The sequence below is a fragment of the Euwallacea fornicatus genome, chromosome 17 (assembly GCF_040115645.1).
Source record: "Euwallacea fornicatus isolate EFF26 chromosome 17, ASM4011564v1, whole genome shotgun sequence".
NCBI lineage: Eukaryota > Metazoa > Arthropoda > Insecta > Coleoptera > Curculionidae > Euwallacea > Euwallacea fornicatus.
The window spans coordinates 1,576,073-1,594,783 of NC_089557.1; the positions used below are offsets into that span (position 1 = coordinate 1,576,073).

The 18,711-nt window shown below is 39.1% G+C and overlaps 5 protein-coding genes across 6 annotated transcripts in view; 3 read left to right on the plus strand and 2 right to left on the minus strand.

The window, feature by feature from the left end:
• ValRS (Valyl-tRNA synthetase) overlaps nucleotides 1-18,711 on the plus strand; it is a 42,136-nt gene that overhangs the window by 6,791 nt on the left and 16,634 nt on the right. Inside the window, exons 7-16 of one of the 2 annotated variants that reach the window (XM_066292013.1) lie at nucleotides 96-296; nucleotides 351-496; nucleotides 584-788; nucleotides 850-1,145; nucleotides 1,757-2,053; nucleotides 2,151-2,391; nucleotides 2,494-2,818; nucleotides 2,903-3,183; nucleotides 3,621-4,340; nucleotides 5,265-5,412. In XM_066292013.1, the coding sequence (XP_066148110.1) occupies nucleotides 96-296; nucleotides 351-496; nucleotides 584-788; nucleotides 850-1,145; nucleotides 1,757-2,053; nucleotides 2,151-2,391; nucleotides 2,494-2,818; nucleotides 2,903-3,183; nucleotides 3,621-3,725 (2,097 nt within the window). In that variant the 3' untranslated portion in view covers nucleotides 3,726-4,340; nucleotides 5,265-5,412. Of the gene's footprint in view, nucleotides 1-95; nucleotides 297-350; nucleotides 497-583; nucleotides 789-849; nucleotides 1,146-1,756; nucleotides 2,054-2,150; nucleotides 2,392-2,493; nucleotides 2,819-2,902; nucleotides 3,184-3,620; nucleotides 4,341-5,264; nucleotides 5,413-18,711 lie in introns of those variants that run through there. The other variant, XM_066292014.1, reaches the window with a different exon arrangement.
• LOC136344503 (CWF19-like protein 2 homolog) lies at nucleotides 4,533-7,688 on the plus strand. The gene is made up of 4 exons (XM_066292027.1): nucleotides 4,533-4,675; nucleotides 5,265-5,755; nucleotides 5,815-6,771; nucleotides 6,875-7,688. Exons 1-4 carry the CDS (start codon nucleotides 4,673-4,675, stop codon nucleotides 7,266-7,268), a joined length of 1,845 nt encoding a protein of 614 aa, XP_066148124.1. The 5' UTR covers nucleotides 4,533-4,672; the 3' UTR covers nucleotides 7,269-7,688.
• LOC136344508 (endoplasmic reticulum-Golgi intermediate compartment protein 2) lies at nucleotides 7,660-9,623 on the minus strand. The gene is made up of 5 exons (XM_066292047.1): nucleotides 9,182-9,623; nucleotides 8,840-8,995; nucleotides 8,499-8,662; nucleotides 8,151-8,430; nucleotides 7,660-8,098 (listed from the first exon to the last, which is right to left on the minus strand). Exons 1-5 carry the CDS (start codon nucleotides 9,303-9,305, stop codon nucleotides 7,686-7,688), a joined length of 1,137 nt encoding a protein of 378 aa, XP_066148144.1. The 5' UTR covers nucleotides 9,306-9,623; the 3' UTR covers nucleotides 7,660-7,685.
• On the minus strand, nucleotides 10,328-14,017 carry LOC136344510 (protein IWS1 homolog A-like). Its single transcript, XM_066292049.1, has 7 exons — nucleotides 13,908-14,017; nucleotides 13,563-13,800; nucleotides 13,176-13,507; nucleotides 12,722-13,124; nucleotides 11,581-12,671; nucleotides 11,113-11,528; nucleotides 10,328-11,059 (listed from the first exon to the last, which is right to left on the minus strand). Exons 1-7 carry the CDS (start codon nucleotides 13,938-13,940, stop codon nucleotides 10,792-10,794), a joined length of 2,781 nt encoding a protein of 926 aa, XP_066148146.1. The 5' UTR covers nucleotides 13,941-14,017; the 3' UTR covers nucleotides 10,328-10,791.
• On the plus strand, nucleotides 15,051-18,523 carry LOC136344509 (cylicin-2-like). Its single transcript, XM_066292048.1, has 5 exons — nucleotides 15,051-15,870; nucleotides 17,424-17,541; nucleotides 17,592-17,839; nucleotides 17,896-18,048; nucleotides 18,102-18,523. The coding sequence occupies exons 1-5, from the start codon at nucleotides 15,850-15,852 to the stop codon at nucleotides 18,279-18,281; spliced, it is 720 nt and encodes a 239-aa protein (XP_066148145.1). The 5' UTR covers nucleotides 15,051-15,849; the 3' UTR covers nucleotides 18,282-18,523.

Sequence of the window (18,711 nt, forward strand, 5' to 3'; positions counted from 1 at the left end):
TGAAATAATTTGTCTCGATCTCGTCTTCGATTAGTATGGGAAGACGAAACAGTGCGTTTTTTATTTAATGGGTAAACGAATAATTTCATATTTAGTTTGTCACTCATCCGTTCTGTGATCGCAAGCTTCCAATCATCCTAGATGATTTTGTCGAACTTGAGTTTGGAACTGGTGTTGTGAAAATAACTCCCGCTCACGATCCTAATGATTACGAAGTGGGTAAAAGACACAATCTGCCCTTTATTACGATTTTCGATGATGAAGGAAATATCATTGGAGATTATGGCAAATTCACTGTAAGAATGTTTCAAGGCTTAGATTCGTGTGATAATAATGAACGATAATTAAAGGGGATGAAAAGGTTCCATGCCAGAAAAGAAATAACAGAAACTTTGAAGCAGTTAAGCTTATATGTGGACACCAAGAATAACCCCATGATTGTGCCAATTTGTAATCGGAGCAAGGATGTAGTTGAACCGATGCTGAAGCCTCAATGGTGTGTATATAATAATAATTAATTTCTTGATTATGTTGTGCATTGAATGGTATCTCTAACTCAGACTACAGCTTCAATTATTTCCAGGTATGTTAATTGCTCTGAAATGGCCAGTAATGCAATTAAGGCGGTCGAAAATAAAGAGCTTAAAATAATCCCAGAGCAACATGTTAAAACTTGGAATTATTGGATGGAAGGAATTCGCGATTGGTGCATTTCAAGACAGTTGTGGTGGGGTCATCAAATTCCCGCTTATTTCGTAACTTTGAAAGATGGCAAACCTGTGTCTGAAGTAAAAGATACTTCTATTTGTTAAATTCATTACTTTTTTAATATTTAATTGCATTTATCAGGTGGAAGAACTCAATTGGATATCAGGCCATTCCGAAGAAGAAGTGCTAAAGAAGGTCACGGAAAAGTTCGGTCTTAAGCCAGCGGAAGTCGATCTAAGAAGAGATCAAGACGTATTAGACACGTGGTTTTCTTCCGCTCTCTTCCCGTTCTCAATTTTTGGTTGGCCAGATAACACAAAAGAAGTGAACGTGTTTTATCCGACTCATTTGTTGGAAACGGGGCACGATATATTGTTCTTTTGGGTGGCTAGGATGGTGTTTATGGGTCAGAAGTTACTCGGGAAATTGCCCTTTAGGTTAGCGTTCTTAGAGTTTCGCAACTATTTCAAATATTGACGTTTTATGTTAATGGTGATTTTGACTTGATTTTTGTCATTTTCCATCCTCATTTTACCCCGATTTTTTATTTCCACTGTAGCATAGAACACCCACAGTTAAACTCGCACATACGCGCACTGAAAACCCGATTATCCCGATTATTATCTTATTCTGCACAACAAACTTTTGTTCTTTACTGTGCCAACACTCGTCTGAATCATTTAAGGAATGATATTGCTTTAAAACATACAAAAACTTACTGAAGTACCTTTTATAAAGATACAGCTCATAGGTATAAAAAGCGATACGCGACTCGAAATAATATACAGTGTTTCCAGACTTCCTTAAATGGAAGAAGAGTTGCGAATTCAAAAGAGTAGTTTCAAGATAGTTTTTATTAATTGGAAAGGTAGATTTATCAATTTAAAGGGTGGATTCATTAAATTGAAAGGTTTTGATAAAGTGTAGAAAATAATTTCATTACAAATATGGAATTTATGCGTTAAAAAAATATAATACAAAACCAGCAAAAACAAAACTTAGAACTTTTTTGTTATATAATTGGAGAAAATGTGATCTGTTCTTACAGGGAGGTTTATCTACATCCCATCGTGCGAGACGCCCATGGCAGGAAAATGTCGAAATCTTTAGGAAACGTGATTGACCCAATGGATGTCATTACGGGAATATCTTTAGAAAATCTGCATGCTCAATTATTTGATAGTAATCTGGATCCAAAGGAAATCGAAAAGGCGAAAGCGGGACAAAAACAGGATTTTCCAGACGGAATTCCTGAGTGTGGAACCGATGCCTTGAGGTTCGCTTTATGCGCAATGTGCTCGGGGAGAGATATTAATTTAGATATTCTCAGGATTCAGGGATACCGGTAGGCACGTTTTACCAGTTTTTTCTTTACATTTTTGTAGTTTTGCGCAAGTTTTGAAATTCTAAAGTTTAGTATTATAATATCCGCTAAATTTAAGATTTTTCTGCAACAAAATTTGGAATGCGACTAAATTTGCTTTGACATATTTCGCTGCCGATTTTATACCTCCTACCGACGAAACTTTAACCGGACATGAAAGCTTTATGGATTTGTGGATGTTAAGTAGGGCAGGATCTGCTACTAGGGATGTAGTGAATGGTTTTGAGGGATACGATTTCGTGCTTGCCACGACGACCATTTACAATCTTTGGTTGTACGATCTTTGCGATGTTTATTTAGTAAGTAAAATATTGAATGTACATTTTGTTCTATAATTAGTTTTTGGAGAAGAAAAAATGCGTTTTAGTAATTTGAATTTGACTCTCATGAACATTTTTCAGGAATATTTGAAACCTGTTTTTACGGGTAACGACGCCAAAGCTAAGCGTTCAGCAATGTTGACGTTATATCGCACTTTACATATTGGCCTTCGATTACTTTCGCCGTTCATGCCTTTCATTGCCGAAGAGCTTTTCCAGCGATTGCCTAGGCCTAAGGATTTGGCAGAAAAAGTTCCAAGTATATGCGTAGATTCATTCCCGAATGCCGAAAAGAATTACATAAACTGCACAATTGAAAAAGAAGTTGAATTGGTCCAAAAAGTAGCAAAGGCGATTAGGTCGACAAGGAGCGACTACAATTTGCAAAACAAAATGAAAACTGAAGGTAATTTTTGTTAAGGGTCAAAATATTTCTCAGATTCAACTACGTTGTCGCCAACTTTTTTTTGTTTTGTTTCAATTTACATAGCATATCTGCATTCTAACGACGCATCAACAAGTGAAATCCTGCAGAAATATGCCGCCGCCTTACAGACTTTAGCATACTGCTCAAAAACTCCTGTCAACGAAAACTCTCCGGACGGCTGTACAATCATAACTGTTTCCGATAAATGTGAAGTTCATCTACTGTTAAAGGGGTTGATTGATCCAGAAAAGGAGATAAGTAAAATTCAAAAGAAGCTCGAGTTTTTACAATCCACGAAACAGAAAATGACCCAAATTATGAGTGTGGCGAATTATGCGTCGAAGGTAATTATAAATAAAAAAACTCACACATGAGTTGAGCTGGTGGAGGCACCTCTTGGATAAATTCATGTGTTATCCATTGTCAGACAGACTTTTCATGATAAATAGTAAATTAGTCGATTAATGCCATACCCGCTTACAGAGTTTACCGCCTGTTGCAAGGATTTTAATGCCGATTTTCTTGCCGGAATTAAAATTCTAAATATTTTAAAATTGTTTCTCTAAGAACCATAGATCCATCATAAAATCTCTTTTATTCATGCTGAACTGTGCCATAATTATCTATTACGCAAATGAAATACAAATTATTATTATTTTTTAATTAGTTTCAGAGTCTTATAATTCGCCAATTTGAACTGTTTGATTATTAACCAAAAGCAAATGATGATAGATAACCTATAATGAAATGTTATTAATGCGATGAATGTGATATTTTTCAGGTCCCGTCAGAGGTACAGCAAACCAATGCAGAAAAATTATCAGAGATCAACATGGAGTTATCTAAGCTTAATAATGCACTAGAAACTTTTTTAAAATTATTTTAATTGAGCATATATATATTAATGGTATTAACTAGGGTGGAGTTTGGCATAACTGAAACCCATCGATATTTTTATTATATTTTATGGGCAATTACATACATTTATTATTTATTGTTAGATTTCCCGGTCGATTTGGGGGATGGGTTTTAAATTATAGCGAAGCGCCCTGTATTTTTAATAGTAACGTTACAAACCCAGTGAATATTTAACACGTATTTATTCTTTTTCTAGTATGAGATCCGTTTTATATGGTAATGTCAAATATTCATAATTTTATAGATTATTTATTATCACATTCGCTGTATAATTTGTTACCTAGTAATTTTAAAAATAGCGAAAAATTGGTTGATATAAAATAAAATATGTTTTCTGTTACTTTAAAAGTAGTGAAGTCAGGAAAGCTGTTGCTGGTGATTATATGAGGGGGTCGCCTCTGGAACTGCCGATATTTTAAAGAAATTCTGAAAATTTATAGACATTGGGAGCATCTCGAAAATAGAATCAATCAATTCGGATCAGGGTAGAGATGTGGAGGTACTACAGTTGGCGAGCTCTAGACCGTTGCCTTACAACTGTTGGCGAGATTTTTTACCTTTATGGCATCCATGTGATTTTTAGGTAATTAGGCTAAATAGTAAGGTAATTTTATTATTATTTTGCCAATAAACCCGCGTCGTTCGATTTCCTACAACTTCGTAATTTGCATTTTGAAACGGGCCGCCAGCTATATATGAAAGTATTGTTGTGGACTACATAAAAAAAATTACGTTTTTTACTGTAACAGTGCAAAAACTCTTAGTTACTGACAGCTCGCACAACTGATATCTAACAGACCACAAACTAACCTTAAAACTACCACAAACAATTTGTTTTGATTTTAAAAATAGTAAATAAATAGGTGAATTTCCAGAATTCTTATTCTGTGGTAAAATAGGTAATTTATAGGCAGAATGGTAAGTATAGGTAGTGGTGGGACGTCCTAGTCCTTTGAGGTCGAACCCTTATATCAGATCAATACTATCCTTTGATTTAAGAAACATAATTATCCACTTTCAAATAGAGATATCTTCTCAAGCATTCTCCCTTCACGAAGCTTGTTAGAGTTTAGGGCATATTAAAATCGCTTTATTTCGATACGAAATTCCAAGATCCTCCCTGATTGATCGTTGAAAACAGGTGTTTTTAATCATTATGTTGCGGCAATTATCATCAATACTCATTGAAAACTAAGGATCTTTCCTTTACATATTTTTCATTCAAGTAGCAAGTATATCTAAAATACTGACAGATTCTGATTGCTTGGTTTGCTCTTTAAATAAGGATCTGCAACATTCCTAACAATTTCATGATAATCAAAGTGGTTTGAGGATTATTTGTGAACTAGATGTTGCAAACATGCACTTTGGATATTCTTTGAGTAAATGAATTAGATTATTTTCTTTTGAGAGCCCACCCATACTAGGTCACGAATATATTGATTGTTCGATATTAATAAACTATATTTTGTTAGGTGATATTTGAAGAATCTTATATATTTTGCAGGGGAAGCACAGTAAGAAACCAAAAAAACATAAAAGCAATAAAAATAAACGATCACACAAACGCGAAAGCTCTTCAGAAGATGAGTGGGTTGAAGCTGAATCTATACAAAAGTTGAAAGATGAGTCTTCAGATTCATCAGAAGAAATTATTAAGAAGAGAAAAAGTCAAAAATCTAGTACCAGTCTTTCAAGCGATAGTGAGGATCAGCAAGATAGAAGACAAAATTCGTCTCTAATTACAGAGAAAAATTTAGAAAATGCACGAAATCAACGGGACGATTGGATGAGCTTGTCTACTAAATTTAGCTCTTTTTCCAATGACGATTTCAGAAAGAGGAAAGAAGATGAAAGGAAACGACAGAAAGAGCTGGAAAAATATGATCCGAAAAAAAGTTCCAGAGAATTAAATAGGTATTGGCGAGATGGTGGTGATGGTTTGCCCAAGTTCCAAAAATGCAAGGATGAGGATCCTAGAAGTTTTGACCAGAATAAGTATATAAAACTGTTCAAATTTAGAATATATCATATTCAATAACAACTTTGTTTTACAGGTTTAACAAACATACCAGTTTTTCTTCTTCATTACATGTAAGTCGATGGAGAAAGTCTGTGCCAGATGACAAGGCCTCCAAATCTGTAAATAAAGATTGTGAACAGATTACGGATCCCCTTCCATCTACTTCAAAAGAGGAAAAATATTCAACAAGCTGCCAACCTGAAACACATGCTCCAATAACACCAAAAGATTTAAATCTGCTTGCAGGCAAACTTCTAAAGGCCGAAATTATGGGAAACCAGAAGCTTATACTGGAATTAAAAGAGAAACTTGAGAATGCAAGAAAAACTCTTAATGAAGGGGAAGTCCAGGAAGAGAAAGTTTTACTTACTCAAACTACTCGACAAGGACTTTCCAAGCCGCTAGAATTAGAACGCCCTAGGGATTTGGAACGAGAAAAGCGTCGCAAGCATGCATCTGAAACTCACTCCGATCAAAAACGAGTTAGGTACTTCGCAGACGATGACAAATATTCTCTGCAAAAGATGTTCGAAAACGAGAAATTTAGTTCAGGTAACCAACAGGACGAATCATTCATGAAAATCGCCTCTAAATTGCGCAAGAATGACGACTTGGATGATTTCTTCGCGGACAGTGCCAGAAGGACAAAATCCGACTCAAAGATTGCAGAAGAAACTCGAAATAAAACAATTAACGAGTATAAAAAAGTTTCTACAAGTTTGGATAATTGTTCGCGATGCATTCAGTCCGGCGGCATGCAGAAACATTTGATCGTGTCTCTGGGAGAATATGTGTATCTCAGCGTTCCATCTCACGAACCTCTTTTGACAGGGCATTGCCTTATAGTTCCCGTACGGCATGTGGCGTCAGTTACGCAGCTGGATGAGAATGAGTGGACCGAGATTTTGGATTTTCGCAAAGCATTGGTCAAGTTATTTGAAGCCAAAGAGCAGCAGCCGATTTTTTTTGAGATTGCTGTCGGCTTTCATAGGTAGGTAACGTAGTTACAAGGTTGGCTCACAGGCGTTTCTAGTCGACAGAGCTTCAACGCGATTAGTTTGCAAGAAATTTTAATTCACCCCTATATTTTTCAGATATCCTCATATGGTCCTGGAATGTGTGCCTATGAACAAAGGAGATGCTGCACTGGCACCAATGTTCTTCAAGAAAGCTATCGATGAATCAGAAACCGAATGGTCCCAGAACAAAAAACTCGTGTCCCTGAAAGGACGAGATGTGCGAAAAGTGGTGCCTAAAGAACTCTCTTATTTCTCTGTTAGTTTCGGCATGAATGAGGGATTCGCTCACGTCATAGAAGACGAGAAGTTGTTCCCGAAGAATTTTGCTCAAGAAATCATTGGTGGGATTTTAGATTTGGATCATAGTTTGTGGCGAAAGCCCGTGCGAGAGTCCTTTGACGTTCAAAGTAAACGAGTGCTGAGTTTCTCACGCGAATGGAAAAAATACGATCCTACCGTTAAAAATTGAAGGGTAATTCAAAAATTTAAGTGTTTCATTATTTTAAAATTTATTTCCAACTAAGTATCAGAGAAATTTATTGAGTAATACAGTCTGAACTTTAAACTTGTGAGTTTGCACTGTATTAGGGGCACCATTTTGTTAAAAAATCATTCTATTGTAGATCCCTTAAGCTCGTCAATTTCTAACTTCAATCTTAATTATTTCTGCGCTTTAAAACTCGTTCCTTTCGGATCTCAACATGCACTTAACACAATATTAAAATCGTTGATAACTGCTTTAATTCACGGTCTCGATCGTTCATTTTGGAGGTCTCTATACATATCTCAGCTTTTAGGCTTACCTTTGCAGAATATCCAAATATCTGCTTTCACCAACCATCAAGAAATAACTTAACGAATTTAAAATAAAAATATTTTTATTCCTCTATTTGGGCGCTTCAGTTGTAACGCAATTCTGAAACGTTTGCTGCTTTAGTTCCCCATTTTGATTCTTCCGACTCCAGTTACAAGTCACAAAATTAATAACTAACTGCACTATATTGTTCACAATCCCTGAGCACACATACACTCCACCTACAATTGCGCACAATCTCGCCAAAAACATCCCTAAATGGTCCCGTTCCTGGCTGACCGTCACTCGCAGTGCAGACATGTCGTATTTGAAATATATTCCTGGAATGCCGTGGCTTCCTTTATCGTGATTGATAGGCCTAGTTAGCTCTTTGACGCTGTACTGATAAGTACTGATGGTGTTGAGGAAAGTTTTCACTGTCGTAGGTACCACCTCAATAAAGTAGTTTACTACTGTCATTGAGTTAGGTATAATTAACTCGTCACCTGAAAAATGATCTCAAAAATAAAATAATAGGTAGAATATTTATAATTCTACCCTCCAAAGGGTGCACAATCCCAGGACTGGAGTCTCCAAAGCTGAGCCTATTAATTCTATGAGTGAAGTTGTAGTCTGTATCTGAAATAAAGGCGCTAATATGGATATGTCCACGAGGCAGGCTTATGCTTTTGCCCGCGGTTATGTGGAAGTTTCCCGCTACTTTATTTAAAACAAGGCTTCCATAAATACGACAACCGTCATAGGGGCGATCAGGAGTGTGATCTCGGGGAGGCATCTCTCCGAAGTGAGTGGAGAAGCTGCTTTTCCATAACAGATCCTGTTGTAGACACACAGGAATTAAAATAATTATAGCTTCAAAACAGGGGCTAAATGTCTTCAATGTACCTTAACAGCGTGGTATTCTTCTCTCAGATAAGAATTGAAGTGCTTTTTGTTTTCAAAATGGACTTTTTGGTTATCAGAGAGTTCGAACCAAGTGTCTTCTTCCTCGAGTTGACCGAATTTAAAAGTGTTTTGGTTTGTAGAGTCCAGTACGTCAGTACCGACAACTGCAATAAAAAGGGGAGGAAGGTATAAAAGGAATCTTGTTCTTATCAAAAATCATTCATGTATTAAAAATATGCTACTTTCTATGATAAACACAGTCAGATTTCAATGCTGAAATTACCTAATACATTTACAAATGAAAAATTGATGCAATATGAAATTAAATTTTATGTACTCACGTCCGCAGGGCATGGCCACTGTCATATCAATATTAATTTTCAACTTCTCTTCCAGTTCCACATCTGGGGAAAACTTGAAAACAAACTTGCTGTTGAAGTAGTAACTGATTTCTGAATACAGCAACCAACCAATTATGATGAAAGTGATAATTGAAACTGCAAATTGTAAAGAAAATGATAGTAGGTTCAGCATTTTCGCAGACCCAAGAGATAGGTAAATAGAACAATTTAATGCTTAAAAAAAACGCGTATTGCACACTCTCATAAGGTTATTAACTAATTATAATTTATAAAACTGCCCTTAAGAACTCCAAATAATAGCTTACACTGAGGAGAACTTACAAGTGCCACCTACAGAAGAAGTCATTTTGTATGGGTCCTCAATTTTAGGAAATATATCCATTTTTTTAACTTTATTCAGTCGGGAGCCTCTGTATCTCGGAATAGAAACTTTCTCGTTTTCCATGTTAAGTCGTGGCTATTTGATAAAGAGTTTCGGTCGTGTAAGAGGCTTTGTGGGGCCACGTATTTTATAGGTTAAAATTACAAAATAAGGATATCGTTGAAACCTTATGCATATCTGCAGTTTTAAAGGTTTAACTGGCAAAAGTGAATGTAGATACTCAATTATGAAAGTACTTATAATGATAGTTTTTTGCGTTAGCGGTAATTTGTTTTAAACCCAGTTTTTATTTACTTAAAAAGAAACGGCAAAACATATGATAACGACATATTTCTATTGGTGATTAATACAGAAGTTTGAGACGTCACGAATATCTATCTGTATCACTCTTACTGAGCCCAAATCATGACAGAGTCAGGCAGTAGATCAGTTCGAATGGTCCCAGGTCTGGGCAATGAAAATTTCTATCGATGAGACTTAAAATCTATAAAGCAAGATTCAACTATTGTCATCGTGGTAGTAAGATTTATTTGAAACAAACGTTTTCTGTTTATAAGTATTTGATTCTTGTTTTTGCTTAAGATAGGGGGTGTGAAGAATCAGTTGTAATATTGCAAATATTTAATTTGGCAAATGAGCAAAAGTCGTTAATAACCACAATTACACAAATGTTATGAATGTTATTGAAATTACGAATTATGTTGATAATTTTTTTTTACATATGAACGGTGGACAGTTGCAAAATTCATAAGAAATCCTGGTGTTTTTGCTTTTATCTCGGAATTTCTAAACCACCTACAAAATCAACAACCAAATCAAATTTTAATTTATAATTGTTTTGTTAATGCAATCGGGAGTTTTTAGTGGATTGTTTTTTGGGGAATTGAGTTCGTTTTTTCAGCAGTTACATCACATTCTTTAGTTTGCATACCTACCTGCTTATTAGGTCTCAACCTTTTTTGCTTATTTTTAAAAATAAATTCTCTTTCACTATCAGCATCCAATCAACTATTTTTATGCTCGCCATTTTGTCACGGTCTAACGCCATAAGATTGTTGGCCTGCTTGCAATTTAAATTGAAGCGAGCATCAAATTTTAAAATTATATTTATTGTCAACAGTCATAACAAACAACAATAACGTAACATATTTGCTTACAATCTAGAATAAATCAAACGTAACAATAATTATTAACATTTTTTGCATATCACACTCCAAAATATGGATCCAATAAAATAGGTATGGTACGAAGTATTTTGAACTTTGTAATACTAACAAGTATACATCTACTAGTAGATTTGAATTTGGGCGAGGTGGGGCAGGAAAGAAAATTGGAGAAATTTATCCATGAAGATTAATGTTCGTCTTCGCTCAGTTTAGTGGTGGTTTGTCAAAGTTCAGGTCACGGAACTCTCATTCAGGTTCATGCGTCAGTAAGTTATCAGTCAGTTAGTGCAATTTTCGTTCCTGCACCACCGTAAAAGTGATATAGTGACCTCCCAACCTGTTCTCCCATACAACTTCATTTTTGAACTCTCTTAACAAGCCTTTTAAGCAAAACCGGAAGCGGCGTCGAAATCTTTCTCATAGTCCGTCTTTTCTACCATGTATTTGGGCAGCACTGTACCGTACAATTTGCTATATACAGGTTCAGTTTCGTGGCTGTAGGCTCCCTCCTCATCACCAACTTCAATTTCTTTGGGCGACTCTGGTTCTTGTACCTCTTTGTTGTTCTCTTTTGTCGACTCGTCTTCTAATCTCTCGGAATCAGGTGCACTTCCTTCTGCTTTTGAGTCCTTTGTGGTTTCTTTCACATATCTGTAAAAACAAATTTGTCAACTGACTCAAACACTCCAGAACTGCCGACTTGCCTGGTTTTCTCTCTTTCGTACGGGACCACAGTTTTATACACAACATCTGAAGCGGCAGCTATGAGCTCTGCATTGGATGCTGCTGGGGACAATGAGGTGCTCGCCTTCTTAAAGAACTTCTTTCTCTTGGAGCTTTCCGAAGGTAACGGAAGTGTGTCGGCAGGCTGCTTGACCTCCACTTGCCTGGTTTCTTCGTGAAGATCCCCGGCCGCTACAATGGGTAGGCGCCCTTGAGGGTCCTTCAGCCTTTGCACTTCATGGTATGCTATATGAGTGGGCTTGGGTTTGCTTTCCGCGATGTACATGCATTCTTCGTGTTGCACGTTATTGTGGTCTACACAGAGGAAACAGGTCATACCGTTCTTTTGGGCTTTCTTGCAGTTTGTGCGGTCCTTTTTAGCAAACTCTGCTAAAACCTAGAAATAATCGGTGTTAACACGAATTAAGGGTGATCATAGAAGAACGTACTTCCTCAACGTCTTGTTTCTGTCCCCCACTGCTGGTTTGTTCGTCATTCCTAGACTCGTCAGCCTCATTGCTCAGCTCAGGGAACAACTTGTAGTGGTATTCATCAAAACCGTCATCTACGGATTCATCATCCGCGGTCTTTTCTTTGCTGATGCTCGCAGCGAAGTGCTCAGGTACATCATAAGGATCATCATCTACCAGCTTCTTATTCTTCTTCAGGTCTTCGTAACCGTAACCATAGGACGGGTAGTAGTAATCATCGACAGCTTGCTTCTCCTTCTTCTTCGTTTCGGACTCACCCGATTCGTCATCGTCTTCGGTATCATCATCCGCATCTCCTTCATCTTTCTCCTCGGAAGAGGCGTCAATGGTGGTTCCAGCAGCGGTCAGTTCAGGAAATGGATCCTTTACAATTTTGCTTTTGGTAGCTGAACTGAATGAATCTGGAGCCGCAACAGTTTGGATGACCGGAATGGATGACGCAGCTTTCTGCTCTTCTTCCGGGTCTGAGGTCTCCTTGGTGACTACTTTGGTCTCCTCAGGAGCATCATCTTCGCTGTCGAACTTCTTTTCGGCTACATAGGCGTACTTCTTCTCCTTTGGCGCCGAAGTGTATGAGCATTGCTCAAAATTACCTCCAGTTTTGGGGTCTTTGCATACAGTGCAAGTGGAGCCTTCACGCTCCACCTTCTTGCAGGCGCCGGGCTGCTTGAGCAACTCAGCGCTTTCATTCTCTGAGTAACTCTCATACTCGTCGGCGTCGAAAGGAGTGTAGTGAAACTCTTTCTGTCTCTCAGACTCCTCAGCTTCCTGCTCCTTCTCTATGTCATCGAAGTACTTTCGGTTTCTTTCGGCCACATCGAAATAAGGGTCTTCGCTGTAACGGCCCTTTTTGGGGCTTCTCTTAATCCTGAAATTCTCAGGGGCTTGCACGGGGAGGGCGTATCTGATCGAACTTCCCGCGTATTGGTTCACAGGTTCTTCGCTGGATGCGTAGGAGCACTGAGTATATTTGGCTTTGTTCACTGCGTCCTCGCAAACAAAGCAGTTCATATTTTCAGCGTTTTCCGGCCCGTCGATTTTCCTACAGTCTGAAAGAGAATTATGGAAGTTAAGGCTTCTTTTACGCCCTTTTACTAACTTTTGTTTTTAGTACTCTCAGGTGCGTTATCTGAGGACGCAGGAACGACTTCGGGTTGAGGCTCCTCGTTTAAGTTACCACTTTCGATGTTCTTCACTGGGACGGGGGTGGTGGGAATGGATTGCAGGTATTTGGACTGCAGGGCTTCGTAGTTGACCGCAGGGGGGAATTGGTACTGCGAGTAGGGATTCGCAGTGGTGGAGGGCAGCTTCACGGTCTCCTGATAGACGCTGGCGGATGGGCGTTGCGCAACAGTCGAAGACGACTTTCCGGTGTTGTAATCCACGTTTTTAGTCCCGTAGAAGGTCACCGGCTCCATTTTGGTCTGCTCAGCTTGTCCTTCTGGGACGTAGGGCTCGCGGTCGTAGCGAATTCCGTAGGGCTGATAAGTCGACGCAGAGGCCTACATTTCACCAAGAACCTTTCCTGTTAATTGCCAAATAAACTCTCTCACCTTAGCTTTCTTTTTCTTGCTCTTGTTCTTGCTTTTCGTGGGAGGGGCCGAAGTCTTAGCCTGATCCTTGCTCTGAGCTTCATCCTCGTCAGAGTACTGATAGTAAGGAAGCTTGTGGCTGACGTAGTGCGGTCCCGGCGGAACCGCTTCCTCTGAGGTCGTTTTTTGTGGTTTACTCTCAGAGGCTGCAGAGGCTGCGTTGTAGTGGAGCGCTGCAGCCACTGACTGCTTTATTTCTTCGTAGGGATCAATCCTCTGCTTCCTCTTCGGTGCAGGCGCCAGCGCTTCGGTGTCGCTGGAAGCTTGCTGTTCGTCGGGCTCCTCATAGTAAGCTGTTTGGAATCGTTTATTACTAAAAGTTTGATTGTGATGCTTTGTCGAACGCACATGCAGGGATTGCGGGGATTTTCAGGTATTCCTGAAAAGCAGCGTCGTAGGCTGCGTAAGGCTTGTGCAGGGTTGCAACTTTCCCGGAAGCTGCTATGCTGGCATCGTTTTCCTTTTTGAAGAACTGACTGTAATCTGGGGGGTTTCGATGTTCGTATCCATCTAATCCAGCCTCAGGACCGTAATCGTTTGATCTGGCTGAAGAGGCAGTGAGTGCAGCTAGCACCCAAAGACACACCTGAAGAATAAAGGGTTGAACTGTATTAAAAAAGGTCGCGCGTGTCTGTTCCCGAATGGTCACTCATGTCCGGGCCATAAAATGGCACTAATTATGGGGTCACTAACCTCGAGAACTCTACTTCTCCCGTGCAGAATCATTTTAAGCACAGATAAAACACAAAAATTGCATTTGACAACAACGAATTCTGTTATATACAAGTCCCACCATCGGCAGGTGCACGTAACCAAGAAAGTGCTGTTCTGCTAATTTTTAAATAATCGATATTTCTCAAATCTGCAGCGAACTGAAGCGAGGAGCAAGTGACCAGGCGTGAAAAAGTAGCATTTTTTACCGTGGGTTAAGTCATTTGTTCTAGACCAAGAGCTCGCACCCTTCTTCTTAGTTCCTATTACTCGAAAACTTCTCCGATCATCGGCCTTTTTCAGAAGTTTTCAAGGGTTCTATCCCTGAACCTTCAACGAGTTCTCAGCGGCAGGTAGCAAAGGACACAGGCCACGGCGAGCGATCTCCCGGTCTATGAGAAGTTTTGGGAGTAATCTCAAAAACAAACTTCTCAATCATCGATACTTATTAGATAATCGTTGCATTATGCGTTTTTGCAGATGTTAATAAAGTGATCTCTTTTGACATCGTTTTGGTTATTTTATCCACTGCTTCACATCAGGAATTTTTGTAGAAATTCGGACCACACTGTGGCAGTGGGGTCGCGAGAGATGGTCAAAGTAGGAAGTCATTAGTCACAATTACGAGCTTTTTTAAGGTATTTTTATGCTGACAAAAAGGTTGACCCTCCGTTTGATCTATTTCTTCGTAAATCTTTGGTTTATCAAAAAACGGACAGAAGAATTGTTTCATTTGTGGTATACGAGCGGTGAAAGTGTTGGTCTTGATCATGGGTTCTATCCACATAGTGAAAACACAATTTATTAGGTAAAAACTCATGGTGAATTAATCGCAGTGGTCAAGTTGCGTTATTTGCTAAAATGTAGTGAGCTGTGGTCAAGCCACAATACATTACGCTTTTCTTGTATCATAATTTTAAGGTCAATGTCTCCTCGTGGAACTTGTGCTGTATACTTGAATAGTCATACTACACTACTTAATAAATATTTTTACATACTAGCGTTTGTACTTAAAAAAAAGCACGTCCAGTTGTCAGATTCAGTTCACGCCATCCAATTTTTGGAAAAAACTATTCGTCTAAAGAATCCAGGGAATTCCCTTAAGGTCAGTTCCGGCTACCTCAGTTTCTGCCCATTCACTTTTGAGTTCTGACTATATCGAATCTAGATACCCAGATATTGCCCTGTGCAGGGTCAATTCTGGTTATTCCAGTTTAAAGAAGCTTAGTCATTTGATTCGTCAAAAGGGTTTCTCTTAGGGCCAAATTTTCAATGTACCTGTTAACTTTAACCTCAAGTTAGTTTCCACGCAGACCAAGAGCTGGACGCATCTCTGGACTCTATTTAGACCTTCCCATGGAAACTATGCGGCAGTTAAAGTTTTATTATTAACATTAAGAATTTGGCACCTAAGGTCGATTCGGGATAATCTACCGGTTTATGCAGCTACACCTCTCTCTCAATTCATATTAAAAATTCAGCTAAGTTTCGTCGAGATCAATTCAGGTTCTACGGTTTAGGAATAAAAATTCCTAGAATTTAACCATAACGGCAAAAACTCCTGGTTTCTGCCCACCAAACGAGATTCTTTACGAGGTTTATTTATAAGTTAATGACAGGAATTGGCTAGGGCATTTTCTGTAGTTTTTTAGAGCTCTTTGAACCTCATTCCTTCCATACTTTCATCTTCTGACGAAAAACAAAATTATCTGTTTCATGCCTACCGAAAGTGACATCATCACATAGTGGAACCTGTTCGATCAATGGCGACGGATGCTGCACTTGTCTTCCGTGGGCCCCGGCCCCCCCACTGCGAACCTTAACTAGCTGGAACCCCGTCTTCTTCATCTACCTGGGGCCCCCCTACCTTTCGGACTCGATCAGTATCAGTGTGTGCCGCGAAACTTCACGATTTTAGCTCAACATGAAAATCACGGTGATTTTGGTGAGTTTTCATTTAGGTTTCTTTTACCAAGTTTGAGTGAATGAAGGTGAGAGGTGTCTGTCTCATTATGATGGGTATGAATTGGCTCGTTTTCGGCCGGAAATCGGTTGTTTTGAGGAATATGTTTTATTGATATTCTCATGTAAATACCTGATTTTAAACAAGCTAATTTGGGTATACAAACATTGGACTTCTTGGTTTGAACGATGAGGTATTTGTCTGTAGGTATGCTATTTTGTGTATGTTTCGAGTGGTACACAAGGACGATGGTTTCAAATTTTATACTGTCGCTTTTTAAATCGAATGATGCGTAATCGTTTTCCAATTAATCTGGTTTAATTGAATTCAAAATTCCGTTAAATTAAATTAAATTTTGTTAAATTCAATTTAATTCGTTGACTTAACAAGCCCGCGTTCAAGACCTTATTCGGACTAATTTTAGACCTCGCAATTTTGCCACTTTCGCCGTTTTTTCATGTCACAATATTTGAAATTATTACACGTCTCAACTTCGTCTTGGTTTTTATCTGTGAAACCGCAGCTGAGAGCAAACAGGGCGTAGTCCATGTTTCGCAGAATTCTCCTTTTGGACGTTTTCTAGACCCGTGATTTCAAAAACCCGCAAGATTAGTCACCAACCCTTCGCCTTAAGTACAGTTTTTAAGTGCAATGTAGATCCACGAAACTGGCCCGTGGATAATGCATTGCCGTGGCGAGGCATCGCATGCCAGAAATTGTGCTTTTCGGTAGAGTTTTCGCAATCTGCGAGGAGAAACTGGAAGGGAGGTAAAAGTGCGCTAATTTTATTACTGCCCAATGAATCAGCGGTTTCAGAGCCAAATCGGTAAAAGGACAAATCGAAAAAACTGCCATCAAACTTCACCAAACAAGAAAACTAACCCAAATCGAATCCCATCGAAATCTCCCCTTAAGGTGCTTAATTAAATTATTCCGCCCATTAGCATGGTTTTACTGTATCATTGTTCTAACGAGTGTTTTGTGCCGAAGACCAGTTACAAAAAGAATCGATTTCGCTTGGCCGATTTTGGATTGAATTTCTATAGATAATCATTTTGCAAGCTGACGTTTGCCAAACATCTGAGTTTGCACTGTAAAACGCGAAAAACCCTTTCGTGCAAAAACCATTGCCTTAATTCAATATCTATGTACCAACGAAGCCGATCTTATTGTCGTTGGCAAATTGTCTTCAATAAATATCGATTTAACACCTTGTGAAATCGATGCTCTCGAGAGAAAGCCGCAAAATTGCAAATTAAATATCGAAAATTGATCAGAAATAGAAGAAAAAAGTTGAGAAAAAAACGCAGGTCCGGACCTATGCAACAACCCACGTATTGGAAGGAGTTTGGTAGGTTGCCTAACTGTTGCTGCAGTTGAAATTGCAATCAACGGTGGCTCCCTCTGTTGCGTGTCCCCGGAGGCATTCGAAAATTTGTTTAATTTACCCAGCTCTACACGAGTTCAAATTCGTTGTCGCGTTATTCGGGTTAACTAACGTGTGATCCGGCCTAGTTGACCCTTTCTTATTTCAGTTATTCGGAGTAATAATCGCCTCCTTAGCAGTGTCTCTAGCCCACCCAGCAAAATCCAAGCACACCCAAAAACACCATTCTTCCTCGGGTTCCAAAGGCGGAGGGAAAAAAGTTAAAGGTAAGAATATGAGTCCTCTTTTTGCATTGCTCTCAATGGAAGGGAGATAGGCAAGACATACTCCGAGGATGCTGGCAAGCAGATCTCTGTATCATCTGGGAAGCACAACAAGGAAAAGGGTAGACACGGGTCGGAAAAATCGGAAAACCACAAGGAACTAGACGAGGAGAAAGGGGCTAAGAAGCATAAGCACTATCATGCCGACAAACATGAGAGGTTCCACAAGAGCGGAGGGGAGAGTGCTCACGGAGCGAAGTTCGAGGAAGCGTCAAAGAGGCATAAGGGCAATTACAAAAAGGTACCTCAACCTTCGACAAACAAATCACCCAGAAATTGCCACTCGTATTTCCTCAGGGCTACAGGGAGAAATTCCATAAGGACGAATTGCAAAAACATGACCGGTTCTTTAATAAGGGCGAAAGCTCCGGAGCCTACAATATCTACGGCAAGAAGGGCTCCAAGTACGGTTCAGAGCAAGTTTCCAAGAAGTCCGCCGGTAAATTCAAGGTAAGTACAGCTTTGATTCTAGTAATGTTGATAATAAACTCATCGCCCCGTAGAGTCTGAAATCCGAAGGCAAACACGCAAAATCCGGTAAAAAATCTGGTGGCCATCGCAAGGGCGACAAAAAAGGTCATAAGAGCTCCAAAGGATCGAAGAGCCATCACTCCAAAGGGAGTTCGCACGCAAGTAAGGGCAGCAAGAAGGGGGGAAAACACTACAAACACAAGGGGCACTAAAACACTGTCTCGAGATGAGGGAATTTCGATGTTCCTTCTAACGGGTTTTATGAAACTTTTCATGGAAAGTTGTTTTTTTTTAAAGAGTTGATTTATTTATGTTGAAACTTTTAGTAATATTTTAAGATTAGTATGAACGATTCTTCCTTTTCGTAGTCTTCAATAAATCCCAGGAATTAGTAGTAGTTATAGTACAAACGAACAGTATTTTTGTAGTAAATTCTTCCTGAACCGGAGGTCGACCAATGAGAATTTTGTTTGATTTTGTTAATTGCCTGCAACCAACTTTCCTCTCCTTTACAGGCGAATCCTTTCTCTACCAGTCCGTTCTTCAGCCCAGAATTTTAGTTTTTCTTGGAAATTTAACCGGGCAAGGAACGAGGTCAATCTCCATCCAAACACATCCCAAATGACACGGAAATATCAATTA